Consider the following 25,535-nt stretch of genomic DNA (forward strand, 5'->3'; position numbering starts at 1 on the left):
AGCTTTTTGAGTAGCTGGGATTACAAGCACGTGCCACCACACCTGGCTAATTTTTGTATTTTTTGTAAAGACAAGGTTTTGCTGTGTTGGCCAGGTTGGTCTTGAACTCCTGACCTCAAGTGATCCGCCCACCTCAGCCTCCCAAAGTGCTAGGATTACAGGTGTGAGCCACCACGCCCAGCCAACACTTCTTAATTACTGGCTGATGTAGAGTTTAACCTTCCAACACTTTATTCTGATAAGTTTACCTCCTTCCCTTTCAAAGTAGAAGGTATAATGTTGCATGTTGGGAAAAATAGTTTCTCAGCTTTAATGCATTTTTTGTATTTAATTTTCAGGAAGGGCCTATAGCTCTGATGTTAGTAAATATTACATGAAATAGTTTTTAGTTTGGATTGATTTCAAAAAAATAACCTGTGCTACTTTTTTTTTTTTTGTCGGTGGTGGGGAGATAGAGTCTCCCTCTGTTGCTCAGGCTGGAGTGCGGTGGCGCGATCTCAGCTCACTGCCACCTCTGCCTCCTGGATGCAAATGATTCTCCTGCCTCAGTCTCCCAAGTAGCTGGGATTATAGGAGCCACCACCACGCCTGGCTAATTTTTTGTATTTTTAGTTAAAGATGGGGTTTCACCATGTTGGCCAGACTGGTCTCGAACTCTTGACCTCAGGTGATCCACCTGCCTTGGCCTCCCAAAGTCCTAAGATTACAGGTGTGAGCCACTGTGCCTGGCCCTGTGCTCCTTTAATAAGAAGTTTCTATATCTTTGAAACTTACTTAAAAAATGTAAAGACAATTTTAGGTTTTTCCGCCCCTGCCCCACTTCCCTGTAATAAAACTACCCTTCACTATTCCACATAAAAACGAAATATGTTTTTGGTTTTGAATCATTGTACATTTTAACGATTAAATAAATTATAAAAATTCATAATTGTACTTTGCCCTTAGGGAACTGGGTGCCTGAAGTTTCCTGACTGAAAAGAAATGAAGCCAGCCAGGGGCTGAAAACAAGAAAGGAGGGATGTTTCTTAACTCTTACTTCATCTAGTCTTCATTGAGAATCTGCTTTTAAGTTTGGTTTTGTTCTTTTTTACAAAATTTTTTGACTTGGGTTTTTATAGTTTCAAATTCTTGTTTTGAATCTAGAAGAAAACAGGAAATACATTGTGTGTCTCATAAATTGATTGGAAACTATAAGTCATGTGAAAAGTCTATTTTAATTGTCCTGTCTCTTTCTTTTCATAGGTAAAGAGAAATGTGTATGACCTTACAAGTATACCCGTTCGCCACCAATTGTGGGAGGGCTGGCCAACTTCTGCTACAGACGACTCAGTGAGTGACAGTCATATTTTCAGCTTTATATCCTCCTTTCTCTTTTGCCACTTTCAGTCTATTTGGCTTTGATAATAAGCACAATCAAATGCATTGAGTCTTCCATTGAAAGAATTATCTAGCCAGGCACGGTGGCTCACGCCTCCCAGCACTTTGGGAGGCTGAGGTGGGTGGATCACCTGAGGTCAGGAGTTTGAGACCAACCTGGCCACCATGGTGAAACCCTATCTCTACTAAAAACACAAAAATTAGCTGGGCATGGTGGCAGGCACCTCTAATCCCACTACTCAGGAGGTCGAGGTAAGAGAATCACTTGAACCTGGGAGGTGAAGGTTGCAGTGGGCTGAGATTGCACCATTGCACTCCAGCTTGGGTGACAAAAGTGAAACTCCATCTCAAAAAAAAAGGAAATAATTATCTAAACCAAACAATGTGAAAGTAAGAGAAGTTGTAATAATTTGAGTTCACTTTTGGAACAGATATCACAAGCCAAGCAGGTCAACGTTCTGTTGGTAATGTTACAGTTATCAATGCAAGAATTTGATGCTGCTGGGTTTGACTTAATTTTTTTCTTGATGAGAAGAATATATTCAGATACTACTAATGAAATGTTCAAGGCAAAAACATTTTCTTTCCTAAATTACAGATATTTCAAAATCAAGCCAATCATTGTATTTAATTTTAAAACTACCTTTTTCATAGTAGACTGACACTTAAAAGTTAATTTTTATAGTTAATATTAATAGCACTTTAATCTCAAACATACCCATAAATTTCGCTACTGTAAGAAGCTGGAAGAAAATAGCCTGTCATTTTTACCCTTATTATATTTTTTATAATGATTTTCCTATTGTAAATTTTTGAAGCCTTTCCTATCTCTTTTCATTTCCACTTATTGCTCTTTTCTGTGAGAGTAAATTTCACTATATAAGGAGGCCATCTGAAATTCAGTTTTGGCCACTTTTCCCCACAAACTTGCTTGTCTAACCAGATATCTAATTTTTTTAAAAAAGTAAAAGTAAAAATGAGAATGTTTCTGGAAATCTCAAGTTACTTCTAATTTTTAAAATAAATAGGGCTAAAAAGAAATTGGGACTTTATAAACATCTTGTAATGATCAATACTGAAATAATGATTATGCCTAAGAATTGAATTACCTTTCAATATTTTCTAGTAAATATTATATTTCTGCCTGGATAATAACTACAGTTCACTCCTCTTCCAGCACCACCACTATATATTTTAATATAAAATAATTCTTTGTGGAAGACAGAAAAGTTTTAAGACAATTTATGTAGATGCTACTTGAATCTAATTACAATGTAAACACTATGCCTTTAGAAAATGCTTTGTGGATTATGAAATTTTAAAAATCAGAAACTTTAATAATCAGAAAATAGCAAAACCTTTATTTTTGGTCAGGCACGGTGGCTCACACCTGTAATCCCAGCACTTTGGGAAGCCGAGGCCGGTGGATCACCTGAGGTCGGGAGTTTGTTTGTTTGTTTGTTTGTTTGTTTTTGAGATGGAATCTTGCTCTGTTGCCCAGGCTGGAGTACAATGACACAATCTTGACTCACTGCAACCTCTACCTTCTGTGTTCAAGCAGTTCTCCTGCCTCAGCCTCCCAAGTATCTGGGAGGTGCCCTCCACCATGCCCGGGTAATTTTTGTAGTTTTAATAGAGATGAAGTTTCACCATGTAGGCCAGGCTGGTTTTGAACTCCTGACCTCAGGTGACCTGCCCGCCTTGGCCTCCCAAAGTGCTGAGATTACAGGCATGAGCCACTGTGCCTGGCCAAGGTCAGGAGTTTGAAACCAGCCTGGCCAACATGGTGAAACCCTGTCTCTAATAAAAATACAAAATTAGCTGGGCATGGTGGTTTATGCCTGTAATCCCAGCTAGCTGCAGGGCTGAAGCAGGAGAATCACTTGAACCTGGAAAAGGAGGTTGCAGTGAGCCAAGATTGTGCCATTGCACTCCACTGGGCAACAAGAGCAAAACTCCATCTGAAAAACAAAAACAAAAGCCCCTTTATTTTTAATAAACATTTCCAGAAAAAAAAATCTTTAGGTTTAGGTACTAAATTTGTTTCTAAAAAACTGATTTCAGCATTGATATTATAGTATATAATTAGAATTATTGGCTGGTCATCTACGGTTAAGGATAGGGATGTGTTTGTGGTTTTCTTCTGGTTTTTCTTTGTTGTTGTTTTTCTTGATTGAGTGAGAAATTTGATAGAGAATATGCTACATTTATTTTTACAAAAATAAAAGAGTAATGTTCATACATGATGGTCTACTGTTTACCTGAGGAGGCATGAAAAAAACAGAAATGTTCTTAGTATTGTCTAATAACTTATTCCAAGAAATAGTAATATTATAGAAGAAATAATTATATATATATAAGAAATAGAAGAAAATAATTAAGACCTGAGCATATCATTAAATTCTCTGAGCTTTAATTTTCTCACTAATTTGCGGAACTATTATGAAGATAAGTGATAATATAAATACAGTACCTGGCTCATAGTAGACACTCGATAAATGAGTCAACATTATAATTAAGATAACTCCAAAAAAAGTGATCATAATTGCAGATTACAATTACAGGCAAGAATTGACTGATTTAAAGAAATGAAGTGGTGTCTGAGACTTGCTTCAGAATAACCCATGCGTGGCACAGTGAGTGAGGATAGAGCTAATTTAGATTAGGCATCTATCACTCATTGTTGAATCTGGATGATATGTATATTGGGTTTATTATACTGTTTTCTCAACCTTTGTATATGTTTGAAAATTTTCATAATACAAAGTTTAAAGCAAAAATAATTGTCTTGTTTAAGAGCAGGGACATAAGATAATAGAGAAACTCTGGAAATGTGAGGCTTCACAGGGTTGAAAAAGCCAACTGCTTTTGCACCCCACCCTTTTAGAAACCAGAAATTGGCTTATCAGGTACAAGTTCCAAGAGTGGTAGGCAAAGTCGATGAAATATGATCAATTCTTCTGCCTGTAAAATAGTGCCTTATACATTTTAGGTGCTAATTCATTGAATTGAGTTGGCATGGTCTTTTATGAGACCCATGTTTTAATGGTTTTTATAACATTTAATTTTTTGCCAAAGAGTTGTCATGCAGTCTAATTACTATAGGAAAATATGGAAAGCAGCTAAAACTGTTTGTTTCCAAGACTGTAATACTACTTGGTGCTCTTAAGTCACAGCAAACACAAGAGGGAATCCCTATTAAGAGGCTTGATTCTTTTAGCCTCATTATTCCCATTTGCACCTTGTCCCAGAACCTGTGAAGTGGTGCCTGCCCACACCTCCCCAGAGCAAATGTTGCCGCATTGGCAGGATGTTGCCTTGAGCTTGCATGATTTGATACAACAAAGATGTTTAGGGCCAAGCTGCTTTTAACTGATGCCACAGCAGATTCACTAGCTCCAGTGCTTGAATTTAGCCAAAAATGGCTTATAACCAGTATTCTGAGGATATCATGGCCAAATAATATGTCATAAAACCTGTTTCATTAGGAGTATAAAAACTCATAATGCTGGTACTTGTAGTCTATATTTGTTGCAGGCAGTGGTGTTTTTATACTTATTGAAATCATTCAAGTGGAGGCATCTGCTACAAAACAAAATAGTCCTCAGCTTAGGGCATGAATTGGGTACAGCTGAGAAATGTCAGCTGTGTAAACAGCCTGAAATGTGTTACCAACAAAAATATAATTAATTTCTTTCCAAGACAGTGTGCCATAACTTAATACTTAGAATGGTTTAACTTTCAGAGAAAGCACCTGAACATTTGCTTCCTAGTGCCAGAGTAGAGGATTGATTATAAAGGTCATTAAAAGTGAGGTCATTTTGTACTTTTATTGCTCAGTTGAAGAAATTTGTGTAACTTTGAATATAGGTAGCCTTAGATATCATTGGCTTCTATGAATTTATGAAAATACCGTAGATCAAGAAATTAATGGATTTGGGGTGATGAAAATATTCTAAAACTTAGATTATAGTAAAGGTCACACCTCTCTAAAGTTTTAAACAATCATTGAATATTTAAAATGAGTGAATTTTATGGCATATAAATGATGCCTCAGTGAAGCTATTTTTTTAAAAAAGTTAATTAACTAGATTAAAATACTTTTTCACTTACATTTTTATCCTGCATGAGAAATACTTTGCAAAAACATAAGAGATGTTTTGTTCAGTATACTTCTCATTAACCTTTGACTCACCCAATAGGACAAAGAAATAGACCTCTTATAATCAATTCTTTTATAATCTTGAGTCTCTTATGAACCTAATAGACTTCAGTCTTGGGCATTTTCAGGCTACTCAGTGAAGTCAACAATCATTTACAACATTGTTGCCCACCTCCCTTCAGAGTTAACATATTTTCTTTGCTTGTGGTCGTACTCTAATAGGGTGTGGAATACTGTATGAATTGTCAGTAACTCCATTCCTTTTGTACTCTTTCATCAGAAAAATAGGTATCTAAAGCTTTACCAGTGGGAAAATGTTTTCATGTTGTGACAGTTCAGCTGTGAGAACAAGGAGTTACAAGTAGGCAAAATCTCATTTTACACTTTAACAAGGAAACTCTTGGTTTCTAGAGAGGAGAAATAATTTTAACACCGTGAATTATGTTTAGACAGCTTATTACAGTGCAGTCAATATGAATACGTGTAGTTCTTTTTAAATTCCTGGATTTAATAATGCTTACACAAAGAAAACTCTTTCAGTTTTTTTTTTTTTGTTTTTATTTTTATTTTTATATTTTTTTTCGACAGAGTCTCTCGCTCTGTCACCTAGGGTGGAGTGCAGTGGTGAGATCTCAGCTGACTGCAACCTCTGCCTCCCAGGTTCAAGTGATTCTTATGCCTCATCCTACCAAGTAGCTGGGATTACAGGTGTGTACCACCATGCCCAGCTAATTTTTGTATTTTTAATAGAGACATGGTTTCGCCATGTTGGCCAGGCTGGTCTCAAACTCTTGGCCTCAAGTGATCCACCCGCCTCGGCTTCCCAAACTGCTGGGATTACAAGCGTAAGCCACTGTGCCCAGCCAACTCTTTCAGTTTTAATACTTTTTTTTTTGAGACGGAGTTTTGCTCTTGTTGCCCAGGCTGGAGTGCAATGGCGTGATCTCGGCTCACCGCAACCTCGGCCTTCCGGATACAAATGATTCTCCTGCCTCAGCCTCCCAAGTTGCTGGGTTTACAGACATGCGCCACAACGCCCGGCTAATTTTGTATTTTTAGTAGATACGGGGTTTCTCCATGTTGGTCAGGCTGGTCTTGAACTCCCGACCTCAGGTGATCCACCTGCCACGGCCTCCCAAAGTGCTGGAATTACAGGCATGAGCCACTGTGCCCAGCTTGATACTTGATTATTGTGCTTTTTTTTTTTTTCTGTCTCTCTCTTTCCCTCTTTCTCAATCTCTCTTTTTTTTTTTTTTTTGGACGGAGTCTCACTCTCTTACCCCCATTCTATGGCATGGTCTTGGCTCACTGCAACCTCCACCTCCTGGATTCAAGCAATTGTCCCTCCTCAGCCTCTCGAGTAACTAGGACTACAGGTGCATGCCATCATACCCAGCTAATTTTTTGTTGTTGTTGTATTTTTAGTAGAAACAGGGTTTCATAAGTTGGCCAGGCTGTTCTTGAACTCCTGACCTTGTGATCCACCTGCCTCGGCCTGCCAAAGTGCTGGGATTACAGATGTGAGGCACCACGCCTGGCCTTTTCTTTCATGATTACTAATGGTCTTCTGTATTTCTGTCATTGGCCACAAAATATTCACTCAGAATTTTAGAAACTAGGAATTTTAGAATCAAAGCTCTTTGGGCATGTGTTAGGATTCAGAAAGCTAGTTATTAAATATTTTCACATTGAGAATGTGAGATAACTTACAAGTAAAACCATTACACAGTGCTTTTGTATAAAATAAAAAGAACTGGGCACAATGGCTCACGCCTGTAATCCAGCACTTTGGTAGGCCAAGATGGGTGGATCACCTGAGATTTGGAGTTCAAGACCATCCTGACCAACATGGAGAAACCCCATCTCTGCTAAAAATACAGAATTAGCTGGGTGTGTAGCGCATGCCTGTAATCCCAGCTACTTGTGAGGCTGAGGCAAGAGAATCATTTGAACCCAGAAGGCGGAGGTTGCAGTGAGTCGAGATTGCGCCATTGCACTCCAGCCTGGGCAACAAGAGCAAAACTCTGTCTAAAAATAAAAAAATAAAATAAAATAATTAAAAATTAAAATAAATAAATACATAAAATAAAATAAAAACTACACACAGCCCTCTCCCCGCCCCACTCTTAAATAGAAATGAATCTGAAGGCTGGGCACAGTGGCTCACACTGTAATCCCAGCACTTTGGGAGGCCGAAGCAGGCGGATCACCAGGTCAGGAGTTCGAGACCAGTCTGGCCAACGTGTTGAAACCCTGTCTCTACTAAAGATACAAACAATTAGGGCCAAGTCCCCTAACTTTTGAGATGGAGTTTCGCTCTTGTTACCCAGGCTGCAGTGCAGTGACACGATCTCAGCTCACCGCAACCTCTGCCTCCCGGGTTCAAGCGATTCTTCTGCCTCAGCTTCCCAGGTAGCTGGGATTACAGGCATGTGCCACCACACCCAGCTGATTTTATATTTTTAGTTGAGCCGGGGTTTCTCCATGTTGGTCAGGCTGGTCTTGAACCCCCGACCTCAGGTGATCCGCCTGCCTCAACTTCCCAAAGTGTTGGGATTACAGGCATGAGCCACCTCACCCAGCCAAAATTAATATTTCTAAAGTACAACATGAATCACATTCAGCCTTGCTTACTTATTTTCAATGGTTCGTTTATAATGGCATTCAAAACCCTTCATTCTTTAGCCTGAAACTTCCCTTCCAGGTTTGTTTTCCCATACAGGCTCTGAGTAAATACTTGATAAATATTTGTTGAATGAATGATTGAATATTACACCATATGTGTCTCAGCTTTAGCTAAATACTTATCTTACTATTTTTCAAATATAGTTGGTACTCTCCCACTCTGTCATTTAATCATACTCTTCCTTCCACCTAGAATACTTACAATTATCTCCTTCCTTGAAGACCTTTTTTTTTTTTTTTTTTTGAGATGAAGTTTCACTCTTGTCACCCAGGCTGGAGTGCAATAGCGCGATCTCCGCTCACTGCAACCTCCATCTCTTGGGTTCGAGCGATTCTTCTACCTCAGACTCCTGACAGCTGGGATTACAGGTGTGTGCCACCATGCCTAGCTAATTTTTGTATTATTAGTAGAGACGGGGTTTCACTATGTGGGCCAGGCAGGTCTCTAACTCCTGACCTCAGGTTATCCACCCACCTCGGCCTCCCAGAGTGCCAGGATTAGAGGCATGAGCCACCGCGCCCAGCCAAGACCTTTCTTTAAGAAACCCTGCCTATGTCCTTCTTCCCATGCTACCTTCTCCAACCCTCTTAGAAATTCATTTATAGTTCTCTTCTGCTTAAGCTTTTTTCACTTTTTTCTTTCTTCGTTCTTTGTTTCCTTCATTTCTCCCTTCCTTCCTCCTCTCTGGCTTTACCTGAGTCACCACAAGCAACTTAATGTCTGTGGATCGCAGTCTCTGTAACTGTCGAACAATAACTTGTAGAGTTATTGTGAAGATTAAAGAGTCAGTAGTTACAAGAATAGTTACTGCTAGGTTTATTTTAAAGATTGAAGTAGTATGTACTAGAAAGAATGCCTTAACATGGTTAACTTTTGGCTATTATAGTTTTTTATTTATTGTTTTAATCTATCCATTCACTTGACATTTGTGGAACAACTCTGTTAAAAGAAAACTTAAGACAAATTAAATTTAACAGTTTAATTGAACAAGAAAAAAAAATGATTTGCAAATTGGGCAGCCCCCAGATTCATAGCAGATTCAGAGAGACTCCAGGAATGCCTCGTGGTTAGAACAAATTTATAGACAAAAAAGGAAAGTGACGTACAGAAAGAAGCGAGGTACAGAAACAGCTGTATTGGTTACAGGTTGGCGTTTGCCTTATTTGGACACAGTTTGAACATTCAGCAGTGTATCAGTGGTTGAAGTATAGCTGCTGAGATTGGCCAAGCTCAACTATTATTATAGGCATTTATTCATAAGTTAGGTTTTCAGTCTTGTCTACCTATTAAGTTAGGTTAGGCTTCCTCCACTAGGACTCAAATGTAGAAGTACAGAGCCCTAAGCTGGGCATGGTGGCTCATGCCTGTACTCCCAGCAGTTTGGGAGGCCGAGGCAGGTGGATTGCTTGAGACCAGGAGTTTGAGACCAGACTGGCCAAATTGGCGAAACCCTGTCTCTACTGAAAATACAAAAAAAATTAGCCGGGCGTGGTGGCTCACACATGTGATCCCAGCTACTCAGGAGGCCGAGACACAAGAATTGCTTGAACCCGGGAAGCGGAGGTTGCATTGAGCCAAGAGCGTGCCACTGTACTCCAGCCTGGGTGGCAGAGTGAGATTATGTCTCAAAAGAAAGAAGAAGAAGAAGTACAGAGTCCTTCTCAGATCATATATTTAGTTCGCTTTAACAACTCGTATAGGCCAGTAACTCTGCTGGCCCTTAAAGTTGGAATGATAAGATCTTGCTTCTCAGAGATTGATGAGTTTAGTGGGAAACATATGTATGTAAACAGTGACAACTGAAGTATGCAAATGCAATGGGATCATAGAAGAGGGAACAACCAATTTTGCTTACAGTTAGTGGTAGTGAAAAAATGACTTCTCAGAGAAAGGGACATTTGATTATGTGTTAATTTGTATACTTATATTCCTCCTTTTGCAAATTATAAGCATTAGAAGTAAGAACTGTCTTCACATTTATATCAAACATAGTGTTTTACGCATTTATTTAAATTGCATTCATTTATTTAAATTGTTCAGTGCTCCACAAAGTTGACATCTATTGCAATAAACAACTAAAGAATCGATTTGTGAATATAGTAACTGGATAAACATTTTGAGAATCATTTATTTCTAATAAAAATTAAATTATCAAAACTAAGCATTTTATAGCAGCAAGTAGAATAACAGATTTAAGAGTGTGCAGAGCTACATTGTGAGCCGATTTTTACCAGTGTGTGTGTGTGTGTATATGTGTATTGGTGGGAGGTAGAGGAAATGGAGGTGGGGGAGAATGCAAGTGAGCAGACCAGTCCAAGTTTATTGAATCCTAGCATTACTATTATTATATGTTACTTAATGTTTGAGCTTCTGTTTCTTTATCTATAAAATGGAGATGATATTAACACACTTGAAAGCCTATTGTGAAGATTACATGGGTTAACATATTATTAAGTTGGACCATATGAAGTTGCCATTTTTTAGGGACAAAAATGGTTACAGATTAGAAGTTTCATATTATTATATCTAATATGTAAAGCACATAATATAATGCAGGGGTTGACAGTAATGACTGTGAGCCCAAATCTCACTTAGCATCTGTTTTTGTCAATAATGTTTTCTTGGGACACATTCACACCGATTTCTTTTTTTTTCCCTTTTTTTTTTTTTCTTTTTTTAGACGGACTCTCGCTCTGTTGCCTAGGCTGGAGTGCAGTGGCGTGATCTCGGCTTACTGCAACCTCCACCTCCTGGGTTCAAGAGATTCTCCTGCCTCAGCCTCCCGAGTAGCTGGGACTACAGGCAGGTGCCACCATGCCTGGCTAATTTTTGTATTTTTAGTAGAGACGGGATTTTGCCATGTTGGCGAGGCTAGTCTCAAACTCCTGACCTCAGGTTCTCCCCACCTTTGGCCTCCCAAAGTGCTGGGATTATAGGCATGAGCCATAGTGCCTGGCCACACTGATTTCTTAAAGTACTGTGCCACAGCTGCTGTCACACTATAAGCAGGGATGTATAGTTGCAAACAAAGACCATATGGCCCACAGAACCTGAAATATCTACTGTCTGGCTCTTTACGGAGAAAGTTTGCCAACCCCTGGTGTAATGTCTGGCATTTAGTAGGCATTCAACAAACATTAACTCTCTTTCCCTTGAGTAAGCACCTTCTTTATATTGCATACACATGCAGAATCAGAAGCATTCTTTGAATAGCTTCAGGGTCATCTTATGCTATTTAAATTACTTTGTTAGCCTGTCCTAGGGCAGAGAGATTCAGGCAATCTTTGGACATTTTCACTGACTTTTTCTTTATTTGGGAAGGTCATGGATAATGTTGCTTCTGATGGTGGTGAGACTCAGTAGCTTCAGAGGGTTCATTGCCCTTGTCAACATATAGAGTCTTTTGCAAATAACACAGGCAAAGACTAAACAGATGGAAAGAACAGCTTTGAAAGCAGTAGAAGAAAGTTTGGGTTTAAAAGGAAAGAAAAGTTGTGAAATGAATTCTATTCTGAACAAGAGTGAGAAGTTTGGGAGTGTGAATGAAGCACTCAAGGGAAATGTTTACTCAGTAAATATGAGGAAGAACACATGGAAGCAAGACAGCCCCCAGTTGGAAACCTACAAGCACTGAGACCTAAATGTGGGTCGTGATTTCAGTTTATTAAGATCCCAAACCTGTAGACTGCTGCTTCTGCCCATGAAGGGATAAATGCTTTGGGATTTTCCTCCACTCTGTAAACAACTACAAGACAGGATAAAATACATGAAACAACTGTTTTCAGATATTAGCCAACAGGACTCTGAAGAAGGAAACAAGAGTCCTATGAGAGTCTTAAATTCTGCCTGGAGGCAACTTCTGGATCCCATAGCAGGGAAGGGAAAGTAGAACAGAACTTGATGATTTCGCTGAGTTGAAGGGACAGAGATTGGAGTTTGGGGAGGCTCCAACAGCTAAATTTTGCAAAGCAGACTACCAGTAGAGAAAAATCTCCAGAAATCTGCATGTTCCCCAAGTCTTTAGTTGAATACCAGTCTCTGTGCATGCATAGGGTAAAATTTCAGGAGGCTAGGCAAAGAGAAATTGTTTGGAAAAAGAACAGTTAACTGGGATCTATAAGGTAAACAATCCCCAGACTTTACACAAAACCAAAACTACTTGAAGTTTCTTCCAACTATACATTGTAGAGACACCTCAGTGAATACACAGGGCATTCAGTAGCTATCTTCAGAAGAGTTATCCACTCCACTCCATTAAGTGGAGTGGATAAATTGGCCCTAGAGTGAAGGCTACTCTAGGACTTTTTAAAAGCTTAAAAACAAGGCTCAATAAGGAATAAGCTGATTAATAGGTAACTGCCTCTAAAAACAAAGTACAGCATCCAATTAAAAGTTACTGCACATACAAACAAGCCAGAAAATCTGACCCATAACCAGAAAAGAAGTCAGTAAAAAGAAACAGACATGGAAGTTACTTAGATAATGAAATTGGCAGACATGAACTTTAAAGTAGCTTTTATAAATGCTATGAATGCGCTCAAGGACTTAAGTGAAAACATAAGAGGAATTAATAAAATATATAAAAGAGAACAAAGTATCACGGCAAGGTGGGAGTTGGGGCGGCGATGGCTCATGCCTGTAATCCTAGCACTTTGGGAAGCTGAGGCAGGAGGATGACTTGAGCTCAGGAGTTTTGAGACCAGCCTGGCCAACATGGTGAAACCCCAGCTGTACTAAAAGTACAAAAATTAGCCAGGCATCGTGGTGCATGCTTGTAGTCCCAACTACTCAGGGCACTGAGGCAGGAGAATCGCTTGAATCTGGGAGGCGGAGGTTGCTGTGAGCTGAGATCATGCCACTGCACTCCAGCCTGGGCGACAGAGTGAGACTGTGTCTCAAATAAAAAAAAATTTTTTTTTTTAAGGACAAAGTAACACTTCTAGAGATAAATAATATAGTATCTGAAGTACAAATTTTACTGGATGGGATAAATAACAGCTTAGACAATGCCCAAGAAAAGATCAGTGAATTTAAAGATACAGCAATAGAAACTGTCCAAACTGAAGCACAGAGAGGAAAAAGAGTGAATGAACAAAGTATCAGTGACCTCTGGGACAAAAATCAGGCTTCAAACATACCTACAAGTGGAGTTGTAGAAGGCGAAGAAAGATGGAGGGAAGAGGTCAAAAAAAAAAAAATTGAAGACATAGGCTGAGCATGGTGGCTCATGCCTGTAATCCCAGCACTTCGGCGGGCCAAGGCGGGCAGATCACAAGGTCAGGAGTTCGAGATCAGCCTGGCCAACATGGTGAAACCCCATCTCTACTAAAAATACAAAAATTAGCCTGGCATGGTGGCACACACTTGTAATCCTAGCTACTCAGGGGGCTGAGGCAGGAGAATTTGCTTGAACCAGGAGGCAGAGGTTGCAGTAAGCTGAGATCATGCCACTGCACTCCAGCCTGGGCAACAAAGCGAGACTCCATCTCAGAAAAAAGAATAAAAAAGAAAAAAAATTGAAGAAATAGTGGCTGAATTTTTTTGGTCATATTTATGAAAACTATAAACCCATCAATCCAAAAAGTACAATGAACTCAAAGAAGGATATACAAAGAATTTCACACCTAAAGTGTGTCCTAATTAAATTGCTGAAAAGCAGTGAAAAAGAGAAATATATCGAAACAGAATTTTAAAAAATTCATCACACACAGGGGAACAAATATAGAATCTTTAGATTTCTCTTTAGAAAAAATGCAAGCCAAACTAGGTGCAATGCTTCCTGCCTGTAATCCCAGCTACCCAGGAAGCTCTGGTGAGAAGCTGGGAGTTCATCACCAGCTTGGGCAACATAGCAATACCCTGGCTCTATTAAGGAAAACAAAGAAGCAATGCAAGCCAGAAGACAATGGAATGACATTTTTAAGGGGGCTGAAAGATTTTTAAAAATTTCAAATCAGAATTTTATATTCAGTGAAAATAATCTTGCAAAACCGAAAGTAAGGCTGGGCTTGGTGGCTATGTCCTGTAATCCTCAGGACTTTGGAAGGCTGAGATGGGAGGAGCACTGCTTCCGGGAGTTTGAGACCAGACTGGGAAACAAAGTGAGACCCCCATCACTACAAAAATTTTTTAAAAATAGCTAGACATTGGTGATACATGCCTGTAGTCCCAGCTACACAGGAGACTGAGGCAGGAGGATAGCCTGAGTCCAGAGATTCAAAGCTGCAGTGAACCATGACCTTGCACTCCAGCCTGGGTGACAGAGTGACACCCTGTCTCAAAAATAAGAAATAAAAAGAAAAAATAAAAAACTGAAAGTAAAATAGAATTTTTCAGGTAAACAAAAACTAAGTGAATTTAGTGCCAACAAACCTGCGCTACAAGAAATATTAAAGGAAGTTCTTTAGACAAAAGGAAAACTGCCTTTTCCAGATACCAGATGGAAACTTGAATCTACAAAAAAAATGAAGATTGCCAAATAATGGTAAATATATGGTTAAATATAAAAGAGATATTTTTCCTTGTGCTTTTAATTTTTTTAAGATAATTTTTATTTTTTAATTTTTTCAAATTTAGTGCGAATTAGGAGGGTACATGTGCAGGTTTGGTACAAGGGTACATTGTGTGATGCTGAGGTTTGAGGTTGAATTGAACTCATCACCCAAGTAGTGAGCATAGTACCCTGTAGGTGGTTTTTCAACCTTTGTCTCCCTCCCTCTACTTGTAGTCCCCAGTGTCTATTGCTCCCATTAAAAGATAAATTTTAGGAAAAAAATTAATAAGCAATATGGAATTTTTAACATATGCAGAAGTAAAATGTTTTAACAACAGTAGGACAAAAAAACAGAATGGAAGTGTACTGTTGGTGATCCTACATTATATGAAGTTGAATACTGTTAATCAAAGGTAATCTGTTAGGTTAATAATGCATATTGTAAACCTTAGAGCAGCCACTAAAGAAAGAAATAAAAAGAAATATAGCTAAAAATCCATTAAAAGAAATAAAACGCAATGCTGAAAAAAGTACAAATAAAACAGTACAAAGACCGGGCGCGGTGGCTCACGCCTCCCAGCACTTTGGGAGGCTGAGGTGGGCGGATCACCTGAGGTCAGGAGTTCAAGACCAGCCTGGCCAACATGGTGAAACCCTGTCTCTACAAAAATTAGCCAGGCATGATGGCAGGTGCCTGTAATCCCAGCTACTTGGGAGGCTGAGGCGGGAGAATCGCTCGAACCTGGGAGGTGGAGGTTGCAAGAAGTCGAGATCGCACCATCACACTCTAACCTGGGTAACAGTAAGACTCTGTCTCAAACAACAACAACAAAAAAGAAAACAGAAAAAAAGGGAACAGAGAACAGATGGGATAAATACAAACAGCAATATGGTTTAAATCCAACCATATTGATAATTACAGTAAGTATAAATTACTTACATTAAAAGGAAAATATTATTAAAAATGAACTTTAAAAAACAAGATTCAACTATCTGACTGCAAGAATTTTGTTTTATTTTATGTTATTTTATTATTAGTCTTTTTTAGATGGAGTCTCACTCTGTTGCCCAGGCTGGAGTGCAGTGGCATGATCTCGGCTCACTGAAACCTCTGCCTCCCGGGTTCAAGCGACTCTTCTGCCTCAGCCCCCTGAGTAGCTGGGATTGCAGGCACATGCCCCTACACCTGGCTAATTTTTGTATTTTTAGTAGAGACGGGGTTTCACCATATTGGCAAGGCTGGTCTCGAACTCCTGACTTTGTGATTCCCCCTGCCTCGGCCTCCCCAAGTGTTGGGATTATGGGCTTGAGACACCACGCCTGGCCCCAAAATTATATTTTAAATGATAACAATAGATTGATCTACTTTTAACACTCTTCCACTAAATGAGCAGAAAAATATTTGCCATCCAAACAGTGAACATAAGAAATTTGGGATGACTATGTAACATCAGAAAAGATACAGAACAAGGAATTTTTCTTCTTTTTTCTTTTTTTTTTTAAGACAAAATGTCACTTTGTTGCCCAGGCTGGAGTGCAGTGGCACAATCTTGGCTCACTGCAGCCTCCGCCTCTGGGGTTCAAACAATTCTCGTGCCTCAGCCTTGTGAGTGGCTGGGATTACAGGCGCCTGCCACCACGCCTGGTTGATTTTTTGTATTTCAGTAGATCTGGGGTTTCACCATGTTGCCCAGGCTGGTGTTGAACTCCTGATCTCAGGCAATCCATCTGTCTCAGCCTCCAAAAATGCTAGGATTACAGGCATGAGCCCCCGCGCCTGGCCAGAACAAGGAATATTATCAAGACTAAAAAGAGAGATTTTGTAGTAATTAAAAGGTCATTTCATCAAGAAGACAGAATGATCCTAAATGTGTATGTGCCCAGTAACAGTTTCAAAATACGCAAAGCCAAAGCTGATACACAGGTAGAGATTTCATTTTCCTTTTTCAGTGATTTATGATAGGTAAGAATATAGATTTGGTCAACATGATTAATCAACTTTGCCTAATTTAAATTTGTAGACACTTCACCCAATAATAGCAGGATACGTATTCCTTTCAAGTATGCATGATGCATTTGCCAAAATACACTATAACCTGGACCATAAATATTTATTTATTGTCTCAATACATATTAGATGATTGTAATTAAAATTATCACTAACCAAACATAATTAAATTACATATTAATAACACAGTGGTATCTGAAGCTCTTCAAATATTTGAAATAAAAAACATACTATTTTTTTAAATTCATGAGTCAAGGAAATCAGAAAAGATTGGTAACATTTTAAACTAAATGAAAAAGAAAACATAGCATATTAAATTTGTGGGATTCAGTTAAACAGTGCTTAGAGGAGAATTTATAGCTTAAATGCTTATATTAAAAAAGGAGGTCCACTATCAATGGAATAATCATCTACCTGAAGAAGACAGAAAAAGAAGAGCAAATTAAATCCAAATTAAATAGTAAAGATAAGAAAAATATCAATGAAATAAAAGATTAGGAAAAATTATTGAAACCCAGTGCTGACTCTTTGAAAAGATCAATTAGGCTGGGCACGATGGCTCACACATGTAATCCCAGCACTTTAGGAGGCTAAGGCGGGTGGATCACGAGGTCAAGAGATCGAGACCATCCTGGCCAGGATGGTGAAACCCCATCTCTACTAAAAATATAAAAATTAGCTGGGCATGATGGTGTGCTCCTGTAGTCCCAGCTACTTGGGAGGCTGAGGCAGGAGAATTGCTTAAACCCCAGAGGCAGAGGTTGCAGTGAGCCAAAATGGTGCCACTGCACTCCAGTCTGGTGACAGAGTGAGATCCAGTCTCAAAATAAATAAATAAATAAAACTTAAGCTGATAAACTCCTAGCTAGACTGATCAAGAGAAAAAGAGACTAGATACAAATTAACAATGCCAGTAATTAATGAGAGGACATCAGTACAAATCATACAGACAGTTAAAAGATAAAAAGGAAATGTGAATGACTTCAGGCCAATAAATTCTGCAACACTAGGCTGAAATGGACAAGTTGCTTGAAAGGTTAAAAATTACCAAATTGATCCAAGAGAAATAGAAAACTAGAATAACCCAAATACGATTTTAAAACTTGAACTTGCAATTAAAAATCTTGCCACAACAAAAACTTCAGGACCAGCTTATTACATTGCCAAACACTACCAGATATTTAAGGTAAACTAATTCTAATCCTCTTCATATTCTTTTCCAACTCATTTTATGAGGCTGCTGTTACATTTATACCAACATTGGTCAGACATAGGGAAAAAAAAACCTAAAAAGCTACAGACCAATATCCTTCATGAAATACATGTTAAAAATGTTAACACATTTTACCAAATTGAATTTCACAATAAATAGAAAGAATAGTACATGAATACATTTTAAAAGCGTGAATTTTATGTTATATGGTATGGTACCATATAACAACAAATAACAACAAAGTTGTTACTTTTTTTTGAGACCAAGTCTTGCTCTGTCACCCAGGCTGGAGTCCAGTGGCATGATCTCAGCTCACTGCAACCTCCTTCTCACGGGTTCAAGCTATTCTGACTCAGTCTCCCGAATAGGTGGGACTACAGGTGCACGCCACCATGCCCAGCTAGTTTTTGTATTTTTAGTAGAGACAGGGTTTCACCATATTGGTCAGGCTGGTCTTGAACTCCTGACTTTGTGATACACCTGCCTCGGCCTCCCAAAGTGCTGGGATTACAGGCATTAGCCACCATGCGCAGCCAAAGCTGTTACTTAAAAAATAAAGAAGAGGGAAGAATGGGAAAAAGAAGACAAAAAAAAAAAAAAAAAAAAAAAAAGAACAAAAAGGGTCATGCATCATCATTGGGATTTATCTCAGGAGTACATGGATGGTACAACACTGGAACATCAACCAGTGTAACTAATTTCATTAACAAAACTAAGAAAACATACACAATCAGATGAATAGGTCCTGGAAAAGCATTTAATAAAATTTAGCATACATTCCTGATAAAAATCTATCAGCAAGGTAGGAAGGCAAAATAGTATAGCCACTCTGGAAAACAGTGGCAGGTGCTTAGAAAATTAAGTAGACACTTAACATACAATCTCAACTCTTAGATATTTGCCAAAGGGGAATGAAAACATGTTCTCACAAAGATTTGTTCTTGAATTTTTATTGGAGCTTTATTTATAGTAGACAAAATCCAGATGCAACCCAAATGTCTGTCAACTAGTGAATGATAAACAAATTGTGATATATCTATACAGTGAAATGCTACTCCAAATAGAAAAGGAGCAAACTACTGATAGATACAACACTTAAGTTAATGATGACAGACACAAAAGACTACATCACTATGTGATTCCACATTTATGAAATGTGGAAAAACCAAAGCTATAGGTTACAGAAATCCAGTCAGTGGGTTGCCAAGGGGTAATGGTGGAGACTGACTCCAATAGGTACACAAAGAAACTTTTGGGAGTCATAGAAATGTGTGTATTAGAATTGTGTTTGTGCTTATTAGAATATTGTGCAACTGGAATATTGGTGAATTTTATAAATGTAAATGAGTCTTTCATAAAAATAAGTTTTTTTCAAAGCAAAAGCAAACTAACTCAGCAAACTGGGAATAGAGAAGAATTTCCCCAGCCTGGTAGAAGGACTCTATAAAAAAGCAATAGCTAGGCCGGGTGTGGTGGCTCACGTCTGTAATCCCAGCACTTTGGGGGGCCAAGGCGGGTGGATCACAAGGCCAGGAGTTCAAGACCAACCTGGCCAAGATGGTGAGACCCCGTCTCTACTAAAAATACAAAAAAGTTAGCCAGGCATGGTGGCGGGCATCTGTAATCTCAGCTACTCAGGAGACTAAGGCAGAGAATTGCTTGAACCCGGGAGGCAGAGGTTGTAGTGAGCCGAAACTGCACCACTGCACGCCTGCCTGAGCAACAGAGCATGACTCCATCTCAAAAAAAAGAAAAAAGCATTAGCTAACATATTTAATGGGGGAATACTTTCACTCTAAGATTGAAAATGATGTAAGGATGTTCACTTTCGCAAATTCTATTCAATGTTATACTGCTAGTCTTAGTACAGTAAGGTTAGGAGGAAAGAAAACACATGCAGATTAGAAAGGAGGAAATAAAACTTTTTTTGTTTTACAAAATATTTAGTAGTTTGTTTCTTGGTAGATCCAACATAATCCAGCAAAAAGCTAATAGAAGTGACAAGTGAAATTAGCAAGGCCATGGGCTAGGAGATCAATATACAAAAATCAATTGTGTTACAATATAATAGCAAAGAACATTTTGAAATGGGTTTTAAAAAATTTATATGACTCACAATTCTATCCCAAAACATGAAATATTTAAGGATACATTCAATAAAATATATATAAGATCTGTACATTGAAAATGGCAAATAACTGGAGAGAAATTAACAAAATTAAGACATGGAATGAGCTACCATGATCATGTGTTTGTGTATGTGTGTGTGTGTGTGTGTGTGTGTGTGTGTGTGTGTATATATATGTGTGTGGGGGGGTTTTTTTTTTGTTGTTGTTTTGTTTTTGTTTTTTTTCCAAGAGACCTCGCCACATTGCCCAGGCTGGTCCCCGTCTCCCGGGCTCACGCGACCCACTCACCTTGGCCTCCCAAAGTGTTGGTATTAACAGGAGTGAGCCACAGAGCCTGGCCTACATTCTATATTTTTAAGGTGGTACCTCCTCCCAGACAGCTATGGATTCACTGCAATGCCAATCAAAATCTCGATAGCCTTTTTCGTAGAAATTGGCAAATTAATTTCAAAAAATTGTATGGAAATGTGAAAGAACTAGTGTTCCTAAAACAATTTTCTGCTTTTTGTCTTTTGTTTTCTTTTTTTGAGACAGAGTCTTGCTCTTTCGCCTAGGCAGGAGTACAATGGCGCAATCTTTGGCTCACTGCAACCTCCGCCTCCCAAGTTCAAGTGATTCTCCTGCCTCAGCCTCCCAAGTAGCTGGGATTACAGGTGCCCACCACCATACCTGGCTAATTTTTGTATTTTTTTAAGTAGAAATGGGGTTTTGCCATGTTTATCGGGCTGGTTTCAAACTACTGACCTCAGGTGATCCTCCCGCCTTGACCTCCCAAGGTGCTGGGATTATAGACATGAGCCACCACTCCTGGCCTAAACCAATTTTCAAAAAGAACAAAATTGGAAGACTTACACTCCCTGATTTCAAAAAGTATTACTATAGTATTCAATATAATGTGATATTTGTGTAAAGACAGACATGAATCAATAGGTAAAATACAGTGTTCAGTAATAGATCTGTATGTATGTGCTGTTGATTGGTTTTGTGCAGAGATACCAAAGTAATGCAATGGAGACAGTTTGTTCTTCATTTAACAAATGGCGATGAGGCAGCTGGATATTGGTAAAGATAGATAATTTCAACTTTTACCTTATGCCATACACAAATTTATCTTAGATCAGAGATGACTTAAATGCAAAAGCTACAACTATTAAACTTGTTGGAGAAAATGTAGGAGAAAATCTGGGAATAGGAAAAAATTTCTGAGAGAGAGCACTAAAAGCTCATAAGAGGAAAAAAAATGGATAAATTGGACTTCATTACAATTTGCAAGTTTTGCTTTTCAAAAGACAGGATTAAATATACAAACAAGGCCAGGCACGGTGGCTCACGCCTATAATCCCAACACTTTGGGAGGCTGAGGCAGGTGGATCACCTGAGGTCAGTAGTTTAAGACTAGCCTGGCCAACATGGTGAAATCCCCTCTCTACTAAAAATATAAAAAATTAGCCAGGCGTGGTAGCGAGTGCCTGTAGTCCCAGCTACTCAGGAGGCTGAGGCGGGAGAACCGCTTGAGCCCAGGAGGCGTAGATTGCAGTGAGCCGAGATCACGCCACTAATCTCAAGCCTAGATAACAGAGGAGATTCTGTCTCAAAAAAAAAAAAAAAAAAAAAAAAATTGGATAGGCCCCAAACTAAGAGAAAATATAAATTTCATGGCGTTTGCCTCGGATGAGGTGTGGTAGTTGACTAGAAGAGCGTAAGGAAATTTTGAGAAGTGACAGAAATTTTCTATAATTTGGAAATTATACTAGTGGTTACAAGATTGTATAGGTATATAAAAACTCTTCTAAATATGCTTTAAAATGGGTGCATTTTAGTGTAGATAACTAGACCTTAAAAAGTTTTATTTTTAATTAGTGGATTTAGGATGAATATGTTGATCTGAGACCTTAACTGAGAAGGTAAAGTACAGAACCAGGATTCAACATAAAATCTGTCTCCTCTCCCTTTTGCTTTCTCTTGTACCATGCCATTTCTTATATGTCCTTGCTTCTCAGAACAGTTCCAGTTTTAAAATGTCCAGTCCAATTTATCCTATCATTGCACTCACACTGGCCACCATGTGCCTTTATCGAGGTTTGGGAACTATAATACCAAGAGGCATGGATGGCTTTCCAAAGTATTTAGTCTATTCCCTAATAGCTGACCTAAATTTCTATTTATCAGTTGAGCAATTATCTTTACCTCTGCATTAGTCTAAGAAACCAATGGCAAAGGCCAGGCATGACATCAAGGAGTCAGTAAGGCCAAATGAGTGAGCTAAATGGCATCTATACAATTGAATTTTCAGTCAGGGTGGGTGGTTTGCTTGAGCTTAGCAGTTTGAGACCAGGCTGAGCTCAGCAGTTCGAGACCAGCCTGGGCAACATGGTGAAACTCCATCTCTATCAAAAATACAAAAATTATCTGGGTGTAGTGGCATGCACCCATGGTCCCAGCTACTCAGGAGGCTGAGGTGGGAGGATTGCTGGAGCCTGGGAAGTCAATAATTCAGTGAGCCATGATCACGACCCTGCATTCCAGCCGGGGTGACAGAGTGAGACATGGTCTCAAAAAACAAAACAACAACCAGATTATTCTGGAGTAGGACAGTGTGCTAAAAATAATTTAGATTCTTTGCATTTCAAGTCGTAGAAGGAAAGTAGAGAAATTAGGCTGAATTTTTCTTTGTCTTCATATGATTAAACTGAATGTGAAGGTTTACAATTATTCAGTAAAATGTAGAAACAAGCAAAATTTTGCCTTTATTTTCCTTTATTAGGTAGGCACTATGTCTTTGAATATAAGTGAATTTCAAATTTTCGTCATGGTACTTTGGTTTGTATGTCTGTGTGTTCTTGAATGGTAGCCATATTATTAATGTGTCAGGGAATAGCAGTAGTACTCTTACTTTGGTGCTCACAGTTACTTAAAGTGTAAGTGAGTATATTAAGAGACATGTATATAGTGATTTGTAGTTTACAAAGTGTATTTCTTGTACATGATCTTATTTGAGCCAAGTAGTAGATTATAAGTGACTGATTTTTGATAGAAATTATATACAGTAGAATATAGTTACTGTCTGTTATCATAAATTTTCCTTAGGATTGCTTGAAACCACCCTTTTACACCTACTGCTTATAATCATTTTCCTTCTTTGAGACTGTGAACTACTTGAGGGCAGGAAACAGATCTTAGTCATCTTTCTGTCTAAAGTGCCCAGAATGGCTCTGGCATAAAATGGATAGTAAAAGTTTCCTGTATTATATTAAGCATGGCACTGAAAAGTCAGTGATTGGCTCCAAATCGCATTTAATAACTGCTAGCCCAGTATTCTAATACATATTACTGCTTTCTCCACAGACACCTTTGCTCTTTAAAACAAACAAAAACCACAAACAGGTTCTTTTTTGTTACAGAGAAAGGCCTTGTTGGCAGCCTTGTGCCCAACCCTATTTTATAACTGAGAAATGGAAAGTTGTTTATAATATGTATGTGCACTACTTAATCTCTGGCATTTGTGTTTGCAAGTTAACATGCTGTCTGTTGCATTTGAACAGCTGTAACATATGTGATAAGATTTCTTAATAAGTCATTTTCTTGAGCAATGGAAATATTGCTCGAGTAGTAGTCCAGCTTATTAAGTTGTACTTTTAGACCCTTGGGTTTTACATATAATCAATTACCTATAATTCTGTATTTGAGAAAGATCGTGAAGATAGCACTATAACCTGTTTTGGAGGTAACAGAAATTCTTTTTTTTTTTTTTTGATGTACAAAAATAGAGGGGTGCTTACAACTGTGTCTAATTGGCTATAAAATCTTACATATTTTGTCACCCAAAAGGAAGGCTGAAAATGAACATTCATGCATAGTAAGTGGCCTTTTGAACCCAAGGTGACTTAATCAACAGTCAAATCAATTGTTGCTTCACATCATGACATTGTTTAATATTCTACATGTAGGATATATATGGTTTTTTAAAAATAAATATCCACAGGAGATTGCTGGTACTGATTGTTCCCACAGGCAATGAAAGTCTTTTTGTTCTTTTATTGTATGTTTGTTGACAGTTGTGATCAACATGGAATGAACTGCTTTACAGTTTATTACTTTCAAAGTACAAATTTGAATGCTATGGATTCAGATGTATAAAAGAGATAAAATTACAGACAGCTTTGAGTGGCAGTTACATATCAAACCTCACGGGGGTTTGACAGGCAACGAATATCGTTATTAGACGCTTTTTCCATAATTGCTGACATTTATCCAGTGTTTCACAGTATTTGCTAATGTATTAATGCAGTCAATCTCTGAGAGGCTGCACATGCCTTTTTAGCCCTGGCTTTTATGGGATTCTGAAATTCATAGACCCACAGATACTTATTCCCTGCTGGTTGCCGTAGTGACAGAGCTCAGAGATAAGCCAAGACAGAGCCCTTTTGTGATTGCTTTTCAGGTGACATTCAGCGGCAGCTTGAGTAGAGTGTCCTTTTATAGTTCCTGTAATTCAGAAAATGATAACAGCTTTTTGCTGCTTAGAAGAGAAGTCTTTGGACTGCTCCCTGTGGGATTTTGTTTTGCTGTGCCACTTCATACCAACACCAGCCTGATAAAGTTCTTATTATTGTGGAGATTTCAAAGTGCAAGGAGACAGAATTAATTATGACAGGTTAGAAGATACAGGACTGATTTTACAAATAAAACTTTAAAGAATCAATACATGTTCCCCAACCATATGTAACAAGTTAATTTGGACATTTTAAGCTATTTGTGGCAATGTAGTTAGGCACTTGTTTAATAAGTAAATGCACCCAACTTCTGAATTGCTTGTGAACCCTGCTGGCTGTTCCATCCAAAGTGTAGAAATTATCTTTCATTTCTGTTACCATTTTCTCATTTGAAACTATTGCTTCAATATTTTGTTGTTTAGAGGCAAGTAGCTTTGTTTTAACATTTTCTTGGTTGGGGTATTTATAATTTCACTATTCTCAGCATTGCAATAATTAAAAATGGATGCTTTATAAATAGCAGCTTATCTGAATTGCTTCAAATTCAGAAGAAAACACCTGTGATGATTGAGAAGAACACTGGGAAGGAAAGCAGTTCAAGAAATAACTAGAGAAAATAGGATCTTACCTGGAAATATCATAGAGGAGGTCATAAGAAGCCAATACTTTCACCTAGACTGTTAAAGCTAGCAGAGTTAATAATCTTAATTCTGGAAGAAGAAGAACACCACAAACAATGGATAAGTATGGGACATCTTGAGAGCTGGAAACCACTGTCTAGGTAGTTGATGTTATTGAGAAAGAGGCAAAAGACCAAAAACAAAATAAAACAAAAAATGTCAAGAAGAAATCAGAGACACTACCCCAAATTGAACCATGCAAGTCTGCTGGGAGATAGGAAGCATTTAGATATCTTACCCCTAAAATGTAAATGTAATTCACAGTTAAACTGGAAGCAAGTAGAATGAACTAAA

General features: G+C 38.4%; 1 protein-coding gene across 4 annotated transcripts in view; it reads left to right on the forward strand.

Annotated features, from left to right (window-relative positions):
- Positions 1-25,535, forward strand: part of LOC105495028 (Fas associated factor 1) — a 504,146-nt gene that overhangs the window by 293,246 nt on the left and 185,365 nt on the right. For all 4 annotated transcript variants that reach the window (XM_071093153.1, XM_071093175.1, XM_071093142.1 and 1 more), the window contains one exon: positions 1,243-1,329. In XM_071093153.1, coding sequence (XP_070949254.1) covers positions 1,243-1,329 — 87 coding nt within the window. The remainder of the gene's footprint in view (positions 1-1,242; positions 1,330-25,535) is intronic.

This window comes from Macaca nemestrina, chromosome 1, assembly GCF_043159975.1.
Source record: "Macaca nemestrina isolate mMacNem1 chromosome 1, mMacNem.hap1, whole genome shotgun sequence".
In the NCBI taxonomy this organism is placed as follows: Eukaryota; Metazoa; Chordata; class Mammalia; order Primates; family Cercopithecidae; genus Macaca; species Macaca nemestrina.